This window comes from Equus asinus, chromosome 2 (genome assembly GCF_041296235.1).
Source record: "Equus asinus isolate D_3611 breed Donkey chromosome 2, EquAss-T2T_v2, whole genome shotgun sequence".
Lineage (NCBI taxonomy): Eukaryota > Metazoa > Chordata > Mammalia > Perissodactyla > Equidae > Equus > Equus asinus.
Genome location: NC_091791.1, coordinates 55,709,619 through 55,733,839, shown reverse-complemented (window position 1 = coordinate 55,733,839; position 24,221 = coordinate 55,709,619). Strand labels below are relative to the sequence as shown.

At 37.4% G+C, this 24,221-nt stretch overlaps 1 protein-coding gene across 11 annotated transcripts in view; it reads left to right on the top strand.

Annotated features, from left to right (window-relative positions):
* Positions 1-24,221, top strand: part of CTNNA3 (catenin alpha 3) — a 1,499,312-nt gene that overhangs the window by 1,194,819 nt on the left and 280,272 nt on the right. For all 11 annotated transcript variants that reach the window (XM_070488663.1, XM_070488665.1, XM_070488664.1 and 8 more), the window contains one exon: positions 760-911. In XM_070488663.1, the coding sequence (XP_070344764.1) occupies positions 760-911 (152 nt within the window). The remainder of the gene's footprint in view (positions 1-759; positions 912-24,221) is intronic.

Below are 24,221 nucleotides of genomic sequence, written 5' to 3'. Positions count from 1 at the left end.
CTTACTAATAGATGCATCCCTACACTCATTCAATTTTGTATTTTTTAAGAAATATTTTGCATATGAGATTGCCTATTTCTTTGCATTGATCTTTTTTTTTTTTAAGATTTTATTTTTTCCTTTTTCTCCCCACGTAGTTGGATATTCTTCGTTGTGGGTCCTTCTAGTTGTGGCATGTGAGATGCTGCCTCAGTGTGGTTTGATGAGCAGTGCCATGTCCGCGCCCAGGATTCGAACTAACGAAACACTGGGCCGCCTGCAGCGGAGCGTGAGAACTTAACTGCTCAGCCACGGGGCCAGCCCCTGCATTGGTCTTTTTGATGACAGGGAAAATATCTTACCAAAAGAAAGTTTACAGTATTTTTATTATTTCTGTGAGTTAGAATTACTGCCTTTAAGTAAATTTTATTGTATTTGGAAACTCAAATGCTTTCTTTCTTTAAATATCTTTATATTCACAAGTTCAACTATTATTCACACCAATTATTTTCTGAATTTCTTGGGGTTTATATTGGATAGGATGAGAAATGATTATATGATCCCAGGCTTAGTAGAAATAAAAATGACATAAAGGAGAAAGCTAATCTTCTCAAACATTTCTATTGTTTTGACTCCTTTTACTTTTCAGAGATCCGAAGAAATAATTAAAATTCTATTAATCAAATATTTGTTTAAAAGTATGATTCTCCATTTCCTGGAAACTCCAGAAATCTGAAAATACAAATAGGATAATCTTCTCTTTCTTATTCATTTTAACAGCGATTCCTGAGTTTGTGACGCAAGTGAGTGTCGCCTTGGAAGCCTTAAGTAAAAACTCTTTGGATGTGTTTGATGACAATCAGTTTGTGGACACCTCAAAGAAGATCTATGATACAATTCATGATATCAGATGTTCAGTCATGATGATTCGGGTAGGTTTGCTTTACCTTCCATTGAATTATTGCAACCCTCTTTACCATCTGGAATGCCTGGAATGATTGCAAGAAATGTTTTATTTCTATGCCATAATGTCAATGCTGAAATCCATTAGAACTTTGGAAATTCATATGTATCCCCAAAGTCAAATCTATTGTTACAGACAACACTTTGCCTTATGTATTTGGTTGTAGCTTATGCAAATGAGCACATTTAACTGCCATGTGTGCAGAAATGATAGAATTTGTCGTGTGCAGGATTCGTTGAGGTATCACATAGAACAATCAGGAGTGAAAAAAATACATGAACTAATTTGCTTTCTTTCCTTGAACAGAAAGGAAAGGATCGTTCTCTTCATTGTACTGAAACTGGTAGGAAAATGTGTTTAAAATGAGGTGTCTCTATAGCCACACTCTTCTCACGCTAGATCCTAGAATCACAGCGTGTTCTAAAAGAAGTCTCACTTGGAGCTGCCAGGAATAACAAACACTTAAACTGCCCCAGTCTGGGAGTTGTCTGTTGAGGGGAATATATGTCATCTTCCCAAGGGTGTGAGTGAGCTGTTTGTTGTGGGCACACCCCATATACAGACCAGGATTATTTATTTTTACTCAAATGTTGATGTGGAGTATTTTTTTTAAGTTATTTAAAAAACAATGGGCGTTCTTTGGAAAATGCATATGTAAAGATATGGAGATACCTTATCTTAAGATGAGTTCACCTGGAGACAGACCCTGAGGTAAGAATTTGTGTTATTATTAGTCTATTTAGGAGAAAGTGAGACAAAAAAATGTGAGGCAGGGAGGGGAAGGAAACCAATAAGGTGTAATTAGGTGTCGTGGCAGGCAACTGGGACTTCATCCCACTGGGGAGCACTGGGGGGGTACTATAGAACACGCTTCAGAGTTATCTCACCTGAGGCAAACAAAATCCAATCTATCCACCCATTCATCCTTCTTAAAGGCTACCTCTCCTCAGAGGTGTTAACCAGAGCCTCCTGCCTGAGCCAATCAAGCTCTCGTGACCAAAGTGACCAAAAAAAGCATCCCTCGGGCAGAGCAGCGAGTGCGTGCAGCAGGAAGATTCAGCAGGACTAGGGAGTGAAGTTGTTAAGTAAGACTAGAGTTCAGTTTGACAGCCTCTGGATTTAGCAGTCAGTAAAACCATAAAGATGGGACTAGAAGTGCTGAAGAGATATGGGTGGAGCATCAACAGTGTCTGACAGGGACAGGCCTGATTGCCATAGTTAGGGTACACTGAGCAGTCCATAAAAGTGGAGCCATCTGGGGACCTTGTAAGGAAAAAGGCCAACAAAAGTCAAGGAGCCTGGCAGGGCAGATGAATGCCTATGGAAGAAATTGTAAGAGAAAGACTAGAGGAGTCAAGATATAGGACCTAGCACTTCAGAGCTTGGGAAAACCTGAAAGCAAGCCAGTTATACATATAAGAGAGAAACCTCAGGGTATCTACTTACAAGCGGCCTGGAAGTATTTGTTCATATGTGACTGGGAACTGTGGCACCATACCAGTACTATATCTGAACTGCAAAGTACCTTTATCAAACATTTCTTCTTCTAACAAAGGCTTTTATTTCTTACTCGTGTGGATGTGTGGACTAGCAGACTGCTAATAACCCAAAGCCGAGAGGATAGGTACAACCAGGAAAGAAACACTGAAAGTGTGAAGAAGACGCGTGAACCTCAGGAAACAGTCTTACCAGAGTGCAACCCCTGCATCCCCAGGATCCCTGCGTGGATATTTGAGAACACAAACCAGTGAGACAGCATAGGTGAACCAGGGTAGGGAGTGCATTTTTTCCTGCAAAAGCTGTCTAGGGATGAAAAAAGTCTTATAATCTTTCCCGTTGGAATGCTTCAGTATTTAAAAATTTCCTTAGTATCAAAATGGCTTACTTATAGCAAATCTAATTATCTTGCTATTATTTCCATATATCCCGCATATCTAGGAGTTCACTGTAGGGTAGGAGAACAATTTATTGTAATTATTCGGAGCCTTAGAGGGCAGTAATTTTTCCCTATATTCATCTCTTTTTCATGGTGAATACTTCAATTCATTTTAATTTTTCCTCATAGGAATAATTTAATATTTTGTGTTCTTTGTTAGTCCATATTTAACTTTTCAACAAACCTCTCAATGAGACAATCAAAATTAGGCACTAATTAGGGCCTGTCCAATGTCAAAAAAGTGAAAGACCTGTTCTTGTGTTATGGCTATTAATACAGCCAACTGCTCTTAACCTATTTTTTCCCCTCTTAAACACCATAATTTGTGGATAGAAAATGGCTTCCTTTTATTTTTATTGTTTTACCCTGTTGTTACCTGTATATTCCTTCTCCATTTTGATTTGCTGTGTTTGCTCTTGGTCCTAAATCCTGATCCTATTAAACTTCACTGTGTTTCTAAATGATTCTTCATAGAACGTATCAAGTTGCTTTAAAATTTGGTAGTGACCATACCTAAATTAGCATAAATTAGAAACATGAGATTATAATCTTAGTTCTTTCATCCAGATTACTAATAAAAATATAAAATTATATTGGCCCTTCACCTAACTTTAATCTCTGCTAGATATAGCTCCAGTTAAGGGCATTAGTGGGATTTTTTTTTTTGAAAGATTTTATTTTTTTTCCTTTTTCTCCCAAAGCCCCCCAGTACATAGTTGTGCATTTTTAGTTGTGGGTCCTTCTAGTTGTGGCATGTGGGATGCTGCCTCAGCATGACCCGATGAGCAGTGCCATGTCCACTCCCAGGACTCGAACTGGTGAAACCCTGGGCCGCCAAAACAGAGCACATGAACTTGACCACTGGGCCTCAAGGGCATTAGTGTTAAGAGTCCTTAGAATCCGATGTCCCATCCAACTGAGAACATTTTGGTAAGTGTATGGTTTGAAAGAATGTTTTTTGAATTTTGAAGTATAGGTATGCTTTCTTCAAACACACTCTATGGCCAAAAAAATAAAATAAATGAAAGCAGAGCTGCTGTACTTGAAACCGTGAAGGACAGTCCCGACACCCAGCGTCTCAGTACCTGCCCGCTAGGCCCCGGCAACCTCCAGGGGAACCGTTGCCGAGCTGCCAGAGGGATTCCTTGGAGGACGATCCACGAACCTCTGTTCTTAATTGCTAATTGGATCATAGGATGAAAAGTCTAACTCAGGCGCAGTCAATGAAAATCTGTCATTTTTTTCTTTGAGGACTGTCCCTTTATCATAGAAGATAGTAAAATTGATCTGGTATAATCTTCTCTTTATAAGGTCAAATTTAATGCTGATCAATATCCTGACCTTAGAACTGCAAAGCGTTTGATGCTTTCTTCAAAGTATGTAAGAAGCTTCCGCATTAAGGCAATGCATTTATAATTATGCGAGTTCAGGGAGGGCTAGGCTATGCTCTGGAGAACGTTTGTGAGCGTTAGAGAATCCAATCCTATATGTGAATTTTCATGAGCGCTCTTCAGTGCCCTTGAGACAATAACATACTAATTTAAGATCAGAGCCTGAAATTGTGTAAATGGTTTTATAAAAATAGGATTATAGCTGCCTTTCATATTTATTTTGATGCATAATTATGTTAGCAATTGTTCATATTATTCTTAAAAGTTCTAAGATAAATGCTGTGACATTTCATCTTACTATCTCCACCGAATTTTGTGTGTGGACAAATAAGGTTGTAGAATCTCATACTTAAAAACGTCAGAGAGTAAGGAGTATTAAATATTTTTTACCTATCTAATATCTATGTGTAACTTTTACAATTATTGAGTCCATATAACACAACGGTTAAGACTAAAGCAAGTAACAAATATAACCAAACCTCAGTGTCCTCCTTTATAAAATAAACTTTGTATTTAACCTACTTCAAAAGATTATGATGCTGAAGAAAAGAGCTAATAGAAATGAAGTGCTTGGTAAATAGCCTCTGACAAGAAGATAGCTACTAATGCTGTTGCCTCTGTGAGTAGTACAAGCACTAGTGAAGCTCTTGTTCTTTTTGTATATTTTGAAGAATGCCAGCTGTAGAAGCTATAGAAATATGCTCGTGGAGCAACATGAAGCCAAAGCCCCAAGAGGAACTTGAAGGGTGAAGTTCTAAACAAAGAATTATGTTTTTTCTCAAGATAAGGTTTATACTTACCTTGGATATCTGAATTAAAGACTATTTAATGCAAATTGTGCTTTTGGACCCGTATTAATTTAAGCTAGCATTGTAATTCAACGTGTTGTTTTTATTAACCTCTTGAGACATGCAAGGAGGGCTCTCGATGTTTCATCTTTTTGGCAAAAGGTGCTTAAACAGAAATTTTAAAAGGACAACATTATTGAGTTGTAAGTGAGTAATACGGGTGGCCAGCAGTGAAATACTTTCAAAAAGAGGAAAAGATTCAGCAAAAATTCATGCTGGAACAGGTACTCAGAATGTAGACTTCATATATTTTATTTGTGAATTTTCATATTTGACTTATCAAAGGCACACAGAGGGCCAGCCCTGGTGGCCCAGTGGTTAAGTTTGGCACGCTCCACTTCAGGTCCGGTTCTCAGGCACAGACCTACACCATTTGTCTATCAGCAGCTGTGCTGTGTCAGGGGCTCACATAAAAAGAAAAAGAGAAAGATTGGCAATGGATGTTAGCTCAGGGCAAATCTTCCTCAGAAAAGACGAAAAAACAAGCACATAGAAAATACCGAAATACTTTCCAAGACCAAATGTGAAGATTTTCAAGACCATCACTAAGTTTAGATTTTCTGTGTTAGTTTTCTAACTTTATATATTGAGAAATGGGAACATATTTTAGATATCTCACTTGATGGAAGTTAATTTTTGAAGAAACAAAGGTAAATGAAATAAAAAAAACATTTACATGGCTCAGTTTACATGAGCTATTTTTGCATCAATCATTTACATAGCTTCTAGAATTATAACATAGTTCAATATACAACGTCAGCTTATATAGCCAGAAAAATCTTTTGTGTCTGATTCTACTGTACCTACAGGAATGGATAGATTTATGGCTTCCACTGGAATTATATATAATTTTATTGATTTAGATTGCTTGCACTGCCATAATTTTTCTGAACTTCTTTAATTGTCTTCTATAACTTCTTTTCCTTGTGACCTCAAAAATTCCTTTTGCTTTATGCTGAGGTGCTGTTTGTCTCCAAAGTCTCACACTCAAACTAGGGGAGAGAAAGGCCCTGATGGTGGCAGTTAGTCACTAAATAGTGTAGAATGTTATCTCGTACATTGGAATTCTGTGGAATTAAGTTCAGAAATGAAGAAATGGTGAGAAGAATATTGTGTAAAATCAAAAGACATGCATCCCAGCCTCAGTTTGACATGTTACCACTTCCATTCTTACTTTACATGATGTTGTTAGTTTCTTCACTGTAGGGGGCAATGAAAGCATACTATTGAATTACTACTTTCAGCCATCATTGCACTAAAAACGAAGGACAAAACATTGTTCCCTCAGATTAGGAACAAATTGAGAATGTCCCTGTTCCAATGCAATGAAATGTTGTGGGTGTCCTAGCCAAGAGAGTAAATCAAGAAACAAAATAAAAATTATACAGACTACAAAGGAAAAAGTAAAACTGTATTTGCAAATTATATGATCAACTCCATTGAAATTGCTAAAAAAAATTTACAACAAAAAACCCCACCTTAGTAGAAATGATAAATGACGGCTTCTTTTTTTTTTTTTTTTGATGAGGGAGACTGTCACTGAGCTCACATCTGTGCCAATCTTCCTCTATTTTGTACGTGGGATGCCACCTCAGTATGGCTTGATGAGTGGTGTGTAGGTCTGTGCCTGGGATCCAAACCTGCGAACCCTGGGCCACTGAAGTGGAGTGCATGAACTTAACCACTATGGCACTGGGCTGGCCCCAGAAATGATAAATGAATTTATCAAGATCACAGAATACAAAGTCAGTCTACAAAAACAAGGTCAATATACAAAAATATAATGGAAGGAAGGGAAAAAATGAAGATAAAGGAAAAATTAATGAAATATGAAAAGTACAATAAAGATATACAATGAAACTTAAAACTATATATTTCTATATAGTAGCAACTAACAATTAGAAAATATATCTTTTAAAAGTACAATATATCACAGCATCAAAAATAAAACAAACAGTGGTAAGTTTAAGAAACACTTTAAAAGTTTGTATTCTGAAAATTGCAAACTATTATTAAGAAAAATTAAAAGAACAAATATTTGGAGAGATTTATCATATTCCGTGACGGGGAGACTCAATATTGTTAAGGTGTCAATTATTCCCGAATTGATTTATAGACTTAGTGCTATCCCACACAAATTCCCAGCAGACTCTTTTGTGAAAATTAATAATCCAAGGTGGCTACGTGGATAAACACATTTGTCAAAATTCATCAAACTGTACATTTAAAATTGCATGTGATTTGGGGCTGACCCAGTGGTGTAGTGGTTGAGTTCGTGCACTCCACTTTGGTGGCCCAGGGTTTGCAGCTTTGGATCCCAGGTGCAGACCTGCACACACTCATCAAGGCATGCTGTGGCGGTGTCCCACATGCAAACTGGAGGAAGATTGGCACAGATGTTACCTCAGGGACAATCTTCTTCACCAAAAAAAAGCATATAAATTACATTGGAAAATTGATTTAAAAAATAAATAATATTTCACCCATAGTCAACACCTTAGAAAACAGGTAATGTTAATTAGATAAGTTCCTGCCAAACTATATTAATGAGGACTAATTAGAAAGACCTGAGTGGATTATTGAAAATGCTGATACTTAGAATATTATAAAATCAATTCCTTTCAACTTTATAACAGACTGCTTGCCGGATATCTCTATTGTATGGGTCCTCTTTTGTTGATTTTTATTTCTCATGTTTGTGAATCATTATATGTTATCTTAGATCAGGGGTTGGCAAACTTATGGCCAAATTTGGTCCACCATCTGTTTTGTATGGCCTGTGGGGTAAGAATGGTTTTAACATTTTCAGACGGTTGAAAAAATTTAGGACAGATGAATATTATTTTCTGACATGTAAAAATTATGTGAAATTTGAATTTTGAAATACAGTGACACCCATATATATCTATGGCTCTGTGCTATGATGGCAAGGCTGAGTAATGGCAACAGACACTATATGACTCGCAAAGCCTAAAACATTGACTATGGCTATTACAGAAAAAGTTTACTAACCCTAGTCTTAGATATTCTGTTTTGGCCCTTTGCCAAAATCTTGATTTGTTTTTCCCAGGCTCCAATCACCCCTTTACTAGTTTTCTCTTAAAAATCCAATCATGCCAAATATTTGAATATTAGAATCTCTTTCCTTCAAAGTTCCTGAAGTCATGTGACCACGTGGAGTAACTTCTGCTAGTCCTTCCTATTCCCAGTCAAGGGTTCCAGGCTCCTTTCTCCATCCTACTTTCCACCCTGCATTCTCCAGATCCTCTAATTTCATTACCCTTTCTTTTCTAGGTCAGTATACCTGTGCTTCTTTCTTTGCAAATTTTATATTCGTGCCCTGCTACTTGGCAGACAGAGTTCTTTAGTGACTAGGATTCACCCTTCTCCTAAGGCTGTGGGGAGGTTTTTACATTCCTTTTGGTATTTTGCATCATTCATTCATCAGGTAAAATTAAATTTTAGGCTTGCTTTTGATTATCATTGTTTTAAATTAAATTTTTGAGTTTTACAAGATGTTGAAAGTCATCAACTTTATTCAACCATTTCACTTTTTCTTTTCTTTCTGTTATAGTAGTAACAATTTATGCAAAGATTATTTGATTACTAATAAGTATTATTTGATTACTAATAAAATAAGTATTTGCCAAGTGAATTTAACGTGCAGTAAATTAGGGTGAGTACACACTTTGGTTACTTTAAGACAAACTCGGATTATACCCCCTTTCACTCTCAAAAGTGTCCAGTTTGGATGATAAATTGTTACGTTCACTCTAGTTTCTGGGCCCTGATTGTACTGCTTGAGGCCCTGGGGTGCATCCGCTCCACCCGCTGGGCGACATTCCACAGTGCTCAGGCACTAATGACCACAGTTCCTTATCAAGCCAGTTTTTCCTACCCCAGGAAACACTTTCTCTCCACAGGCCTAACTGCTATCAAATGTTAGCTTCCTCTCTTCATGGCTTGCAGACCCTTTGTTGACTGTGGGGAATCTAGACAGGCACCATTCCACATTTATTGAACATTCAAAGACTTTGCATCTTTTCATTTTTTAGTGTTGAGCAGATTTCCCGAATTCATCTTAGTCACTCTTCTCTTCACTCTCACGGGAGTCTTGGCAGGGAATCCCAGGTAAAACACTGTCCTTTCTGGAAGTGATATGACTCCTTTATAGTGTCAGAACCAGTTTGCAAAGAAGCCAGCTACCGAGGAAACTTCTAAGAGAACTTAATAAAAGGCATGTAGCAAAGTAACCTTCGCTTTATATGCAAATTTAAATCAAACATTAGTGGGAAGAATTCTGTAGTGAGGCTCTTGCTGTTTTCTCTGAAAACAAAGAGTTTAAGGCAGGGAAAAAAAGAAACACCTGCTAGCACTGGTCAGCCAGAGCTGAAATTTTATCCTCTCAGCGCTTCATGGCCTTCCTCATGAGCACACCATTTGAAGAGGCTTTTGACTGAGGGAACAGAGGTGACTAGAGTGAGAAAGAGCGTTCATTGAGAATCATGTTGGTTAAGCTACAAAGCAGCACTAGTCAGTGATCTCCGGTGCTCGTGCTGGGAGAAAGATGTGCAGCTTGATGTCGCTCTGGGAAGCGCTCTTTCACCGCAGGGTCAAAGCCACTGGACTGGCAGGAGAGTCCAGGGTCCAAAAGGGCTTTGATGCATACAGAGAACTCTACACAGGGCTGCTCGGAGCCTTTGACTCAAAGTAGCTGAGTATAAGGAGCCAAGCATCTCTCTTTGAAAACACCTCAAGGGAAAATGGCTAGTATTGTGAATAGAAGAGAAATATGGAGAAGATTTTTAGTTGTGGAATCTTAAGAAATTTGTGGCTGTTTGTTTCTGATAAATTCATTATTAAGTGATTTATATTAATTATAAATAACCTTGTATTAGTAATTTTTTTTTTTTTTGAGAAAGATTAGCCCTGAGCTAACTACTGCCAATACTCCTCTTTTTGCTAAGGAAGACTGGCCCTGAGCTAACATCCATGCCCATTTTCCTATACTTTATATGTAGAACGCCTACCACAGCATGGCTTTTGCCAAGCGGGGACATGTCCACACCCGGGATCCGAACCGGCGAACCCCAGGCCAGCGAGAAGCAGAACGTGTGCACTTAACCACTGCGCCACGGGGCCGGCCCCTGTATCAGTAGTTGAAGAAGTAAATTTATGTTAAGTACTAAACCTAATCATAAGTTTTTATTATTCTATGCTTTGTTTTTATCCTAAAAACCCTTATAGTGTGCTGATCACTTCCCTCAAATAAGCTGTTCACCCACATTTCAAAATTAACTTTTGGAGAGTTGAATAAGCCTTCTAGAGAAAAGAATCTGAAAAATACAATCTACGAAGTGACGACTTTTAGAAAACAGTCTTTGGAATAACTACTGGAAGGAGAGATATGGAGAATTTTATATTTCCAGTACCTGTAAAGTAAATGATGGAGCTTCAAAGGGAGAAATGTTCTCGAGTTTGATAGCAAGAGTCCAGAAGTGAAGTGAGACTCCTGAGGTCACGCACTGATGAGGGAAGTAGCACAATGAGGTTCCAGGTCTTTGGGCACCTGGTTCAGGACATTTTCCTTTACCTCAGGAGAAGGAAACAGCCCAATGTTTTTCCCGACAGGAGTCCTTCTACTTCACTGACTTCCCTTTGTTCACGGGCCAGTTATAAACACATAAATCCCACAAATCACTTAGTGGGCGATTTGTTGAAGAACACTTACCCTGCAACTTTGTTTCCTGCTCCTTCAGATTCAGACACACAGTCCTCCTGGCTGTTCCTCCTATTCATCAGACAGGCCGATACTGCTGGCATCTTTCCGGTTACTACCCTCTCTAATTATATTCTTTCTCCAAGATTTGGCACAGCAGACTTCTTCAGGTCTGATCTATCGTTACTTTATATAACATCCTGCATACATTCTATATAGAACCACATATAAAAATAGCATCTTCCACTTGGTCCTACTCAAATTTATGTTTACATAGTGTTTATTATGACAAATACACATTATATACTTTGTTTTTTATCTATTTTCTATCTCCCCATATGAGAAAGTAGAAGACAGGAAAGAAGGGATTTTTAGACCTTTAAAATAAAATCAGATATTAGGCTTTTTTGCAATTAAATAAACTGATTGATTCGGTTGCCAAATTTGACATTTGTTTGAAACATAATCACTGGGCCTCACAGAATCAAGAGCAAGAAAAAATGTTACTTTGTTATATTTATATTACAAAAACTGATGGACAATGAGAAACTACCTTGATAAATACTTTCAGGAAGAATTACAATTCGCTTGATCTTTGGTTTAAGAAGTTGTGGGAGTACCAAGGATTTTTATGATGCACTGTACTTTGTAACCACTAATGTGGTTCCCAATGCACATACATGTCTCTATCAATACCATTTGTCTCAGTACAAGCTCCTGTAGGGTAGGATTATATGCAGTTGTTTTAAAAAGCCCTTTGTTTTACCTTGTGCAGGTGACAAGATTCCTCTTCAAAGACGAAAATGTTACTGCACGAAATTGGGGTTCTCTGCCCAGTGCATATAAAAATGCCAATTAATTATGACATCAGCCTTTGGGAAAAGAGCTCAGCTTTCATTCTGTGAGATTGATCTGCAGGGAGACAGTGGGCCTGTGCCCTCAGATCTGTCTCCCTGATTCAGGACTTGGGACAAAATTTAAGAGGTTAGGGAGAACAGGCTGGCACGCAGAAACGCTGGTGGGGCAGGTTTTGACTGGCGGGCTTCAGGCATTTATGGTAAGGTTCTAAACATTTACGACAGGGTCCTAAACATTTATGATGAGGTTCTAAACATTGATGATGAGGTTCTAAACATTGATGATGGGATTCTAAACATTTATGATTTATTTTTGCATGAGGTGGAGAAGGAATTTTAACACTGGATCTTCTTGAATAAGGGGTCCCTCACTTCTGATAAGAGTCCGACTTTCAAGTTCCGGTTGTATCCCAGTCCTTGGGTTCCCTGGGAAAGAGGATCTTTGGTTCCAAGGTTATTTCAGTTCACAATTCCTTCTTTTGTGCATGCTCTGGATACATGACTGTGATTTTTCTGAAAGACAGTCCTTAATCACTTTGTTGATGAGAGATGAGGTCTGTTCAGACTGGCTCTAAATGGGCCCATGGTTACAGTGACAATTGTAGAACAGCCCTGATGAGACTTCTTGATTGTATGTATTAGCTGTTGGGTTGTGGAAGAAAGAAAGAAAAGATGGAGTTTGTGGAACTTGCTGAAGTGTATTTTATGCACATTATCCTCCATTATTAGTCCCTTGGTGTTATAGGCTCTGAAAAATCACAAAATTATCCACAAATTTAATGATTAAACTGTGTTTTATATTGTCTTATATTGCAGTGTTTGGAACAGAAATCAGAAATTTAATTAAAGTCATAAAATATAGAAAGATACCATAACAAAAATTATTTCTAACCCTTAAAAATGGCTGTAAAATACATTTTAACCAGTCCATAGTGGTCTGTTTGCTAAAAAATAAAACCAAGGATTTTTGCATATCTTCTATTACCACTGAAATTAGTGGTTTAGGAATAGATTCAGAGTACCCGTTTAACAAAAATTGTTATCTACAGTACATACGTAGATGGCTAGCCCCTTCCAATGTGTTTTGCTTATTTAACTCTTGGAAGACAAGCTGATTTTAGATTTGCCTCACAGTCCTCCATCTTCAAGGAAATTCCCCTTCTTTGGAATATCGTTGTGACCCTGAGTAAGTCAGGCCCTCTTTCAACTTGGGATTTGCATTTGTAAATAGGAAAAACAAACATACCTGCGTAGTAATATGTTTGATCTGAGTTTAAATGGGATAACACAGCATTAAACAAAGATTTTAGTAAATCACAAGTACTCAATGAATTTGTGTTAGTATTACAATGTAGCGATACAAATACAATTAATTAGTTACATGTATTAGTCAGAGTAACAAATGTTAGCTGCTGTAACACAAACTCAGAAGCACAGTAGCTTGTCTCAGTGATGGTTTATTTATCATTTATACTTTTGTCTGATACAAGCTAGTTTTCCTGGACAGATCTCTACCAGGTAATGACTCAGTGATTCAGGACCCTCCAATCTTTGGATATTGCCATCTGTATAATGTGGCCTCCACCGTCACCGCAGAAAGGAAAGAAACGGTAGATGACTGAACAGGAAGTTTGATGACCAGACTTCAATGTGGCATACTCCCCTCTTCATCCCATTGGTCAAAACTCAGTCAAATGAGACCAAAATGAGCTGCAAAGGAGCTGGCAAATGTCTTCTTCCTTCATGTTCAAAAAGAAATGAGATTGGTGAACACCTAATTATTCCTTGTCACACTCTTTGTTCCAGTTATTATTACTATGCAACAAATTACCCTAAACTTAATGGCATAAAGCAACAGCCAATTATACTAAAGATACTATGGGTCAGGAATTCAGAAAAGGCATAGGCTTGTTCATACATGTTTCTGATGTCTGAACTGAGGACCAGAAGACTAAGGAAAACTACATTTGCCTCTCATAGGCTTGGATTTCTCACTGTGTGACAGTCTCTGGATAGTTGGGCTTTTTGCACAGCACTTCAGGAATCCAAGAAGAAGAGTTGCTGAAGCACACATGATATTTCCTCATCTAACCTAATCTCCAAAGTCATGCATGGTCACTTCTGCCATAATCTATTGGTTGCAAAGAAATGAAGAGCTTCCTTGATTTAAGAGGAGGGAGGTGAACCCCTGAACCCCACCTTTCAATGGAAGGAATGTAAAGGTCAAAGGAGCATGTGGGATGGAAATAATGTTGTGTTCACATTTGAAAGTACAGAGTGCCCCACTGATTATAATACTCTATTATCATTGTCATCATCATCATTATTAATAATAATTTTTTACTGATTAACTTTGTGACCATAAGTCATTTTATTCATTTATTTTGATAGGTTGTTATTGAATACCTACTATGTGCTATTAAATATGCTAGACATTTAGGCATATAGAGATGGATAAGATAGAGAAGATTTCTATTTTCATGGAGTTTATATTCCAGAGGAGAGACAGAAAGTAAACAATTAAAGAAAGATATAGACAAGGCAGTTATGATGAGTGATATGAGTTTAAACAGACTTCTGCTTATTAAGTAGTAAAATAAAACAATGGAAATACTCTTAAACCATTGCAGGTAATCATTTGTTTAATAACAAAGTTGTGGGAGTTCTGATTAATCAAATCTTTTAGTTAATAGAATTTTAAATGGCCACATTTTAAAGTCTTCTATAAATGTTTCCATTGCCTATTTAATACGTTAAGCTATATACAATCTTTTTGATACCTTCCTCTAAAAAATTCCTTTGAAATAATAGTATCTAGGAAGTACAAAGTAGAATAAAAGTTTTGAGAAGTGTTTGTTGAAATTATCAAGAACCTGAATAGTACAGAATGACGATGGCATCATATGAAGGAATTCCTTAAGGAATAATTTTCTTCAGTCAACCACTTGAAAAATATTTGAGTACTGCCTATCTTTTAAGCATTGGCTAGGTTTTAAGAACACAAACATGAGTGGAGCATGATCCTTGTTCTCTTGGCATTCTCATGGAGTAAAAAGTAAGCAAATGATGAGGATTTATTGTGATAAATGCTATAATGTAAGCATATAGAATCATCTTTGGAAATACAGAGTTTTTAATTCTACCATGGAGAAAATTATGCAAATCTGTAACCATTTGGTGACATTTGAGTTGGGCTGTGATGAATGAGTAGGAGTTGTGTAGCTGAAATTGTGGTTTAGGACATTTGCAAGGATACATAAGTAAAGGCATGTTTAGAGAACTGCAATTAGGCCAGGCTACCTGGACCCCATTGTACAGGTGGAGAAAGACTGGAAAAATAAGAGGAATCCAGATTCTTAATATTTTTTCATGCCATGTCAAAGAGACATGACCTTGCCAAATGGTAAGAGGAATAGAATTACTAAGCTTGGCACAGAGTATTCAAGATTTATTTCATAGGATTTACGAGGGGGAGTAATGTTCCATCTCTCCCACAATCATTCACCTCAATCATTCTTGAATGATTGTGGTGGGTGAGACGGAACATCGCTATTCTATTATTAATATTTGAAAACTGAGGTTCTTTAAGCGGGAAAGAAAGGAGAAGTTAGTGACTAGCTAGACAACAAACAATCCCTTACAATATATTTACTATTAAAGGAGGATAGGAATTTCAATCAAATGCTAATTTACTGTTTATGCCTCACTAAATATATCGATCCAGGGTAATTTTCAGGAATTGCTCTTCCTTAGGAAATAAAACCTCTCCAAAAGGGACTTTGGAAGAGTGATAAAGATAATAATATTAATAATGATGATAATAATAATAATGGAAAATAAATGAGGCTTGTGTTTGGACCCAATCAGCATTTTTGTATTTGCAATGAGCTGAAGCCAAGCATATGCGAACAGTTTTTCTAACTGCCTAACCATCTCTGAGGAGATTTAGGAAATCAGACTGACAGTCAGGCGTGTTCACCACTAGAGCAGCCAAGGGGAAGGGATTGAAGTGCTGTCTCTCTAGCTTCAGGGACTCATTGAGTCTGTTCCAGAATAGAACATGCCACTGATTACAGAGGATTTTGGTGTTAAATTGACGGAAGAAATTGCTAATCAAAATGCAAGTGGGAGATGTAAATGCAAAAGGATATGAACTCACCAATTAATGCACAGAGAATCATTTTCTCCTTCAGATGCCTCAGTACATTATCAAATCTGAAGCTTTACACGTTAGCTTCAAAAGAACCACATCAATCAGAGAAGCTTGAAAGTGTCTTATGCTGTGATGAGCACTGGATTGGAAATCAGAAGATCTTGATCCTGGTCTCAGCTACATTATACAGTAGCTGTGAAGTCCTGGCTCCCACCCTTTAACCCACTCTCACACAGTGTCTTAATGTATGAGGGGGGATAATCACATTTGTCTTGCTTATATCACATATTTATATCACGTATATCACACATTTTTATATCACCTTCCTTCTTTCCTTCTCTCTCTCTCTCTTTCGTGTTCTTTAATAAATTTATTGAATTCTTTTTATTCATTTATTTTGATAGGTTGTTATTGAATACCTACTATGTGCTATTAAATATGCTAGACATTTAGGCATATAGAGATGGATAAGATAGAGAAGATTTCTATTTTCATGGAGTTTATATTCCAGAGGAGAGACAGAAAGTAAACAATTAAAGAAAGATATAGACAAGGCAGTTATGATGAGTGATATGAGGGAAGGAAGTAGGATGATCTGAAGGAGAAAAAATTGGCATAAAGGATAACAACACTTTAAAATACAGTATTCAGTGAAAGCCTCTCTGAGGAGATCAAAATTGACTTAGTTAATAAGAATCAGGAGGAATCAAGAATTTTAAGACAAGGATGAATGTTTCAGGCAGAATAGAGTAAATGCAAAGATGAGAAGATTGGGAAAATGCTAGTTATACGTAAGGAAAAGGAAGGAGGCACTGTGTCTCAAACTTAGTGAATGGAGGCAGGGAGTGATCCAGTATGATTTTAGAGAGCTAGACAGAAAATAGGTTATTCTAGCCTCGTCAGATATGTTAAGCATTTTGATTTTGTTCCAAAGCATTGGAAACTATTGATGTATTTTTAACAGATGAACAATAAGATCCCATATACATTTTAACAATCCCCTCTTGTTATTGTTGAATGTTAACTTTCCAAAACACCTCCAAAAAATGTATTAATCAAGCAAAACTAAGTGTATTAGACTTAGCACTAAGCGTATTAGAATACCGCCTTGACAGTCTTACTAGTGTCTCAAAGTGGGGAAATTAGGTAAGGCTCTTTATAACATTATAACACCTGTGCTGAGTGATTCTAAAGTGCATCTTTCAAGGGAAAGAACCGGGTGGGATTTGGTGATACAGTGCATTTGGACGGGCGGACACAGCGAATTGAGGATCTTGAAATGAATCTAGATGAGCTTGTTAGTCTTGGTAATTTATCAGTTTAGCGGCATCAGCGCTCCCTTCCAGGTGCAGGTATTTCCTGGAGAAAGCAGCTAAGTTACTTTTGCTTGATCTAAGTATTATGATCATAGGAATAGGAAAGTCTACCCTGTCCCATTATCGTTTAACACAGGAGCAGGAAATTATGTTGTTTTCAGTTCTCTATGAAAAATATATTGTTGGAGGTGGGGGTTGGCGAGGGTAGAAGTGAGAATCCCAGACATGAGTCTATTGTAGTTTTCCCGGCAGTAGATGATGCTGAGGTAGATTAGTGCTACACTGTCCGATAGAGTAGTTGCAGGTGGCTATTGAGACCTGAAATTTGACTCATGTGAATTGAGATGTGCTATGTGAGTGCAAAACTCATAACAAAATTCGAAGACTCAGTAAGAAAAAAAGAACATAAAATATTTCACTTGTATTTTTTTACATTTGTACATGTTAAATTGATGTTAATAATATATGTTAACTAAATTATCCAAAATATTATCAATTTGACATGCACAAATTATTATTTATTTTGTTAATGTGGCTACTGGCAAATTTAAAATTACATAGATTGCTTGCATTATATTTGTATTGAACAGTGCTAGACTAGAGAATTGGCAGAAGAGGTGGGTGGATTTGAAATTTATGTTGGAGATAAAATTGATTGGATTTGCTGGGAAGGAATGTGAATTGAAAGGCATTGGGGAAACAAATTTGGCATTTAGGTTTCTTGTTTGGGACCATTGTGTGGATGTGTGTGTGACTTAATGAGCTAGGAGATGAAGAAACCAGTTTGGGGTGGAAGTTTGATTCCATTTTAGTGGGCTCATTAGACATTAAATTTACTTATTTTATAGATATGCAATATGGGTCATTAGATATATGATTTTGGAACTTAGAGCATAAATTTGGCGTATAATAAGAATTTGATTTCCCTTAACACAGAATGCACTCACACCTGGAGAGGATATATTACAGAAGAAAAATGCTACAGGAACAAACATATTTAGAATTCGAATTGAGGAGGAGGAGATAGCAAAGGAGACAGACAGGAAGTAACAGGAAAGATGGGAAGAAAATCAAGAGAGTGCTGTCTCAAAAGCCAAGGCCAGAGCTTTTCAATTGTGTAGAGTGTTACTTAGAGAGCTGATAAGATAAGAAGGTGTGTTCATTGTGTTTGGGGACTTAGATGATCAAATAGGTAATGTAAGTTTAGATAGACAGTGCCTTGGTGTCAGGGTTTCCTGGAACTGATGACTAGGGCTGCAGCTGGCAAAAGGAGCTAAATTACTCCACTTATAGATAGAGAAAACTGCCAGCCTGTTAGGGCCAGCACACTTCCACAGAGCTTACGTATAAGGAGAAGATTTGGGACAGGGAGGGAGAGAGTAGATTTTTTGAAATTTATAATGCTCTGAAAGAGAGATTCAACTGTTCTCTCCTTTCCCTTTGGGCTGCCCTTAAGACACTCTGTGATGCCCTCACACTATAATGGGGGAACGACAACAACAAAATAAACCTGACACCCTGACCATGATGGAACCCACACTCTGAAAGTGACCTCTTTGTACTTTATGTAGGCGTAAAATCACACACTTATGCACATCATATGTTGGCTTTTGATAAGAATTTCAGTTGTTAATGACTCAATGTGTTTCGATTCTAGTCCAATTTTTTTGCTATTCTTACATTTTTGCTGTTGGACCATACTATCTTTGCTTGGAAGTCCTCTTTTTTCCTGTGTCCTTATGAATATCTGCAGAGTCATTAGTCTTCATGTACTTTCTGAAAGAGTTGTCTTTAAATGTAATCCTTATCTATTGATTTCTTTGGAAAGATTTTCTTTGCTCCAATACGTTCTGCAAAATCCTGCCACCCTATTCCATTCTGTTAACTCCAGTGTTGGCTTTTGCCAAGCTCTCAGTACTTTCTCTAATGAAAAGACTTAGTTCTACCTGTGTTTCCCCTTTCAGTTATATTTTAATTGCCATAATTAATGTTCTTACCATAGATGCAAAGAGAATAGCAGTCTCAAGTCACTTTTCGAAGAAAGTATCACTTCCCGCTTGGGTCACCGCTGAAAATAGATTTACCCCTGGCTATACCAAGGCATTGCCTCTGTAATACTAATGAACATTCCTCCACCTCAACTCATTATCTTGTTAATAACTTTATGCCCAATAGTAGGCAAACTACAAAGCCACTTTGTAAAAAAGATATTATATAAATAAAAATAAGTGTTAGCCTATGACAGTATTTTTATTATAAAAATAACACATGCTTGTGATAACCAGTTAAACAACACAGGACAGTTTATAGGAAAAATTTAAGCCCTGACTACTCCTACTCCTCCATCTCACACTTTTTCTTTCTCTGCTAATTGCTTTTAGCAATTTTGTTTGCTATCTTTCGGATCATTTTCTACATTAAATCCTAACCCATATAACTAATTATGTATGGGTATCTTTTGTTTGTTTTTGCAAAAGTAAGACTATTCTATACCTATTGTTGTGAAACTTGATTTGATTTTTATAATTTTACAATGTCATGCATTAGGTTCTCTTAGTTTTAACCCAAAATAGAAGTTAGCATGGACCCATACCTACTGTCGGTGATACATCTCTTTCTTTTAAGCTTTTTCTATAGATGGGAAAACCATGAAAGAGAAGAAAAGGGAAAGGAAGCCAGAGGTAACACACAAGGACAAATGGAAGCAGTCATTTGAGGCCATGGGTTGAAAAACATGGAAAGTCAACATAATGTCATTAATGGAGCATGGCATTGCTGCAAAAGTTGAATCAAAAACCCTGAATGACAGAGCCCACCTGAGTGAAAAATCCCATAACTTAAAATTCTTAGAGAGCTTTGAGGCCTGTCAAGGAGAAGTGAGTTACCTAAGTGCATATAGCTCATTAGTGTCAAAGTCAGGGTTAGAATTCAGGTCTCCTGACTCCAGATTCGGTACACTTTTGATTTTACCACAACCATAGATGCAAACTAACCAAAAGACGAGCAAACTCATTGTGTTACTGAAATACAATTGTAATACAATGGGTTTAGTACAACATATTGTTTAATTGAATGCAATTAAAAGATACGTATCACCTAAAGAACTGTATTTGAAATCATTGGCTAAGAACAGGAATACATTCATCTAAGGACTGAAGAAAGGAACAAGTGACAAGTAGCTTGGAGGGAAGGTCAAATTCATTTCTCTATAAGAGAAGATGAGGCAGGAAGATCAAGCGAAATAATTTAAATGTATTGAATTTGCTTAAGAACTGAAGCAAAGAGAAAATGCCCTTCAGTTTAAAATAAAATTCTCAACAGAAACTGAGATCAAGTCGAGGTAAAAGCTATACGCTTGAGCTGCTGATAAGGAAATCCAGCCTGAGGGAATGAAGTTTTGTTGAGCCATCACTCCCTGACAGGAATTTTGTGTCCATTCTCTCATTTCACCCTTAAAAAAACCCTTCAGGAAGGGATTTAAGTAACCATTTTATTGACAGGAAAGGAAACAAATAATTTAACATTATTCTCTCAAAGTCACTGTAATAGCCACTGGTCCAACGGGCTACAAAGCCAGTGTTCATTGTGCTGCCTGTACGGCCTTTACTAATCACTGAGGTAAAAATGATCTTCGTGCTCTACACAGAGTTCCTGGATATGGAGGTGTGGGAGATTAATTTCAGTACTTCTGAACTATCCTCAAGAATTTACAAAGCACAATTAAACTCAATTATAAGAAGGTAAGGTTAAGAAAAAAAGAACGGTCTGCTAGACATTGCACTTTGTTTTACAAAGGTTTTCTAAGTATAAACTTCCTGTCATTTACCTATTCTGCTTTTCCCTGCTTATAACTCTGCTTATTTGGAATTTGGAGAAATTTCAGTGGATAAAGACAGGGATTAATATCCAAGGAAACAAATCAAGGGTAAAATGCTGCTCCTGTCACTAAGATTTCTAGCTTCAGCTCATTGTATTCATTTGCACTGTCTGGTTTTTCAGGGTGGTCCTGATATGGAGACAAGGGACAGGAATAGAAGTCTAACCCAGAGCTTTTCTAATTTTCCAGAATCCTGCCAATATTTTATGCAAATATGGAGTGCTTTGCAGTCAGAGAGGCGTCATCTGGTTCTACCATTTGCTTCAGAGCACCAGTACTGGGGTGGATACAATTTAACCAGTTTGAGGTGCCTGCCTCATGCTGAGCTAGAGCAGTGGTGACCTCTGCCGCCATTTCCATAAAATTCCCCTATGGCTTCGGAGTCCTCATTGGTTATTTCACTCCTATCTAACGTCATACAGGGGCAGTGTAGGTACATGGAGCTGCAACTATTACAAAGGGATTCTCATGACCATGCACAACCTTGCAGTGATCAGATGAACCTTTATATCTCGATTAAAACATATGAGCAAAGCTTGCTAAATATCAATATGGATTAGAGAACAAAAGGGAGGATGACAAAACAAGAAAGAGGCCGGCAGAAGCCTTTTGAAGAGTGGTGTTGTCTTTCTGCATCTGTTTGGTCCTTACACAAAATATTAATGTGTATTTCTGATTGGTGGTAACGATAAGGGTGCTCACGTGGTTGATCAAAATTGTTCTGCCAGCCGTGATGCAATGATGGATTGCTCCTGTCAAGAGAGCCAGTTAGGAATTTCCACATTAGAGAACAAGGGGGATAATATGACTTCAGCCTGAATTTAGATAGCAACATAGAGTAAAAGGAGACATGTTGCACTTTAGACAGTAGAATTAGACATGTGTCCTAAGATTGGGTAGAAATGATGGTAAAAAGAACTTAAGTGTTTTTGCTCTCCACTAAGCACCTTCCCCTCAACTGAGACTTTAGGAGAAACATGTAAACCCTTTATATTTTCAGCTGGAAAATACCTTTGTACTCCCAAAAGATTGTTCTCAGGTTAAATGGAGACAATGGGTATGAAAATAGTTTAAAAATGAGAACTTAAGGAAATATTAATATTACCTGATCGCTGGAGCCAGAAACTCGGCCATCAACATCTGACAGTCCCTTTCCAAATTATTCACCCAGTCCCAACACTTCTGGACATTTAGTCATTTTGTCATTCTGTCAGGCCTCTCTATCCTTTCTCTATAATAATTTTACTCATGCTTGGAGATCTGTTTGGATGTCACTTCCTTCTGGAAGCATTTTCTCAACCCTACTTATGAATTAGCTACTCCTATGTATTCACATAGCACCTCACACATGCCAATCATTGCACTGATCACAACTGTTTATCAGATTTTGTGTTAGATTGTAAGCTCTAGGGAAGCCAAGATTGTGGCTCCACATCTCTTTCTCTCACTATGGCATCAAGATGCTTGGCACATAGTAGATATTAAGTAGCTAGTTTTTGAGTGAATACATGAATGAATGACTTGTTCTGAAATTAAAAATTAGAGAGGAATATTAAGATGAAAAATGTGGGGTCGGCCCCGTGGCCAAGTGGTTAAGTTCATGCACTCCACTTCGGCAGCCCAGGGTTTTGCCAGTTCAGATCCTGGGCATGGACATGGCACCACTCATCAGGCCACGTTGAGGCGGCATCCCACATAGCACAACCAGAAGGACCCACAACTAGAATATACAGCTATGCACTGGGGGGCCTTGGGGAGAAAAAGAAAAAAAAAAAAATGATTGGCAATAGATGTTAGCTCGGTGCCAATCTTAAAAAGAAAAAAAAAAAAGATAACCAAGAAAAAGAAAGCTGCAAAATGACAATTTAGGGTGATGATTTTAAAAATTGATTAACATTTTTAAATATTTTGATGCCTAAGGCAAACTTTAAAATATGTTCTCAAGTTAGCAGGTTTGTTTTGATACTTTATTTTATTTATTTTACTTTTTTGAGGAAGATTAGCCCTGAGCTAAGATCTGCTCCCAATCCTCCTCTTTTTGCTGGGAAAGATTGGCCCTGAGCTAACATCTGTGCCCATCTTCCTCTACTTTATATGTGGGACGCCTACCACAGCATGGCTTGCCAAGCAGTGCTAGGTCCACACCCGGGATCCAAACTGGCGAACACAGGGTTGCCAAAGCGGAATATGCAAACTGAACAGCTGGGCCACAGGGCCGGCCCCTGGTTATGATACTTTATTTTGACAATCATGTAAAGATTTGGGAAATATAAATAATCTTATAATATATTGAGTTTTCTTCTCACAAAACCTCACATTCTTTATAAAGTTCTCTTTAACACACACAAAAGTTGATATATGTCACAAAGAAATGCTTCTACTAGATTAAATTGATGCTTTTCATGTTTCCTGGATGGGTTGAGCATAATATTTAAGAGTATGGTCTTCAGGCAAACTGCTTGGAGTTCAAATTGTGGTTCCACTATATAACAGCTGTGTTACCTTAGGAAGTTGCTTAACCTCTCCGCAAATGTTCCCTCATTTGGTAAATCGGGTTGATAAATCCCCCACTGAGGTTTAAATGCTCCCTGCATGTCAAGCGCTTGGAACTCTGGGACATAGTAAATGCTTACCAAAGACATTACTTTGTTATTATTCAAACGGTATTTATATTTCCAGTTTCTGAACTATCATGCTAGAGAATTGATATCATTCTTATATTTGCAAATCATTTGATATACTGAAATATCACAAAATATTTCTTATGTAGCTATTGAGCTATATTGCTAGTGGCATTTTCTTGCTTAATTTCAGCTTGCCACTTGGAAATATTAGAATTTCTGGATTACAAGAGTTTGGTTCAATAGATTTTGCTTTACTGTAGTGCCTTGTTGAAAAGATTCAATAGTTTAGATGCCAATATATCCTTGAGTAACCTATAAAAATGCAGCTCGAACCTAATTTTCAAGGGGTAATTTTTGGAAACTGACAAAATTATTCTAAAATTCCTTCCTAACAAAACAAATCCACCCAATGGTTAAGAAAATTTAGAAAATGAAGAATATGAGGGGGCATTTTCAACCGTCAGATATTTAAAGAGTTTCAAAGGCATGGTGTTAGTCTTCTGGCATTGCTTTACCAACACAAAGACAGATCAGTGGACTAGAAGAGATGCCCCTGA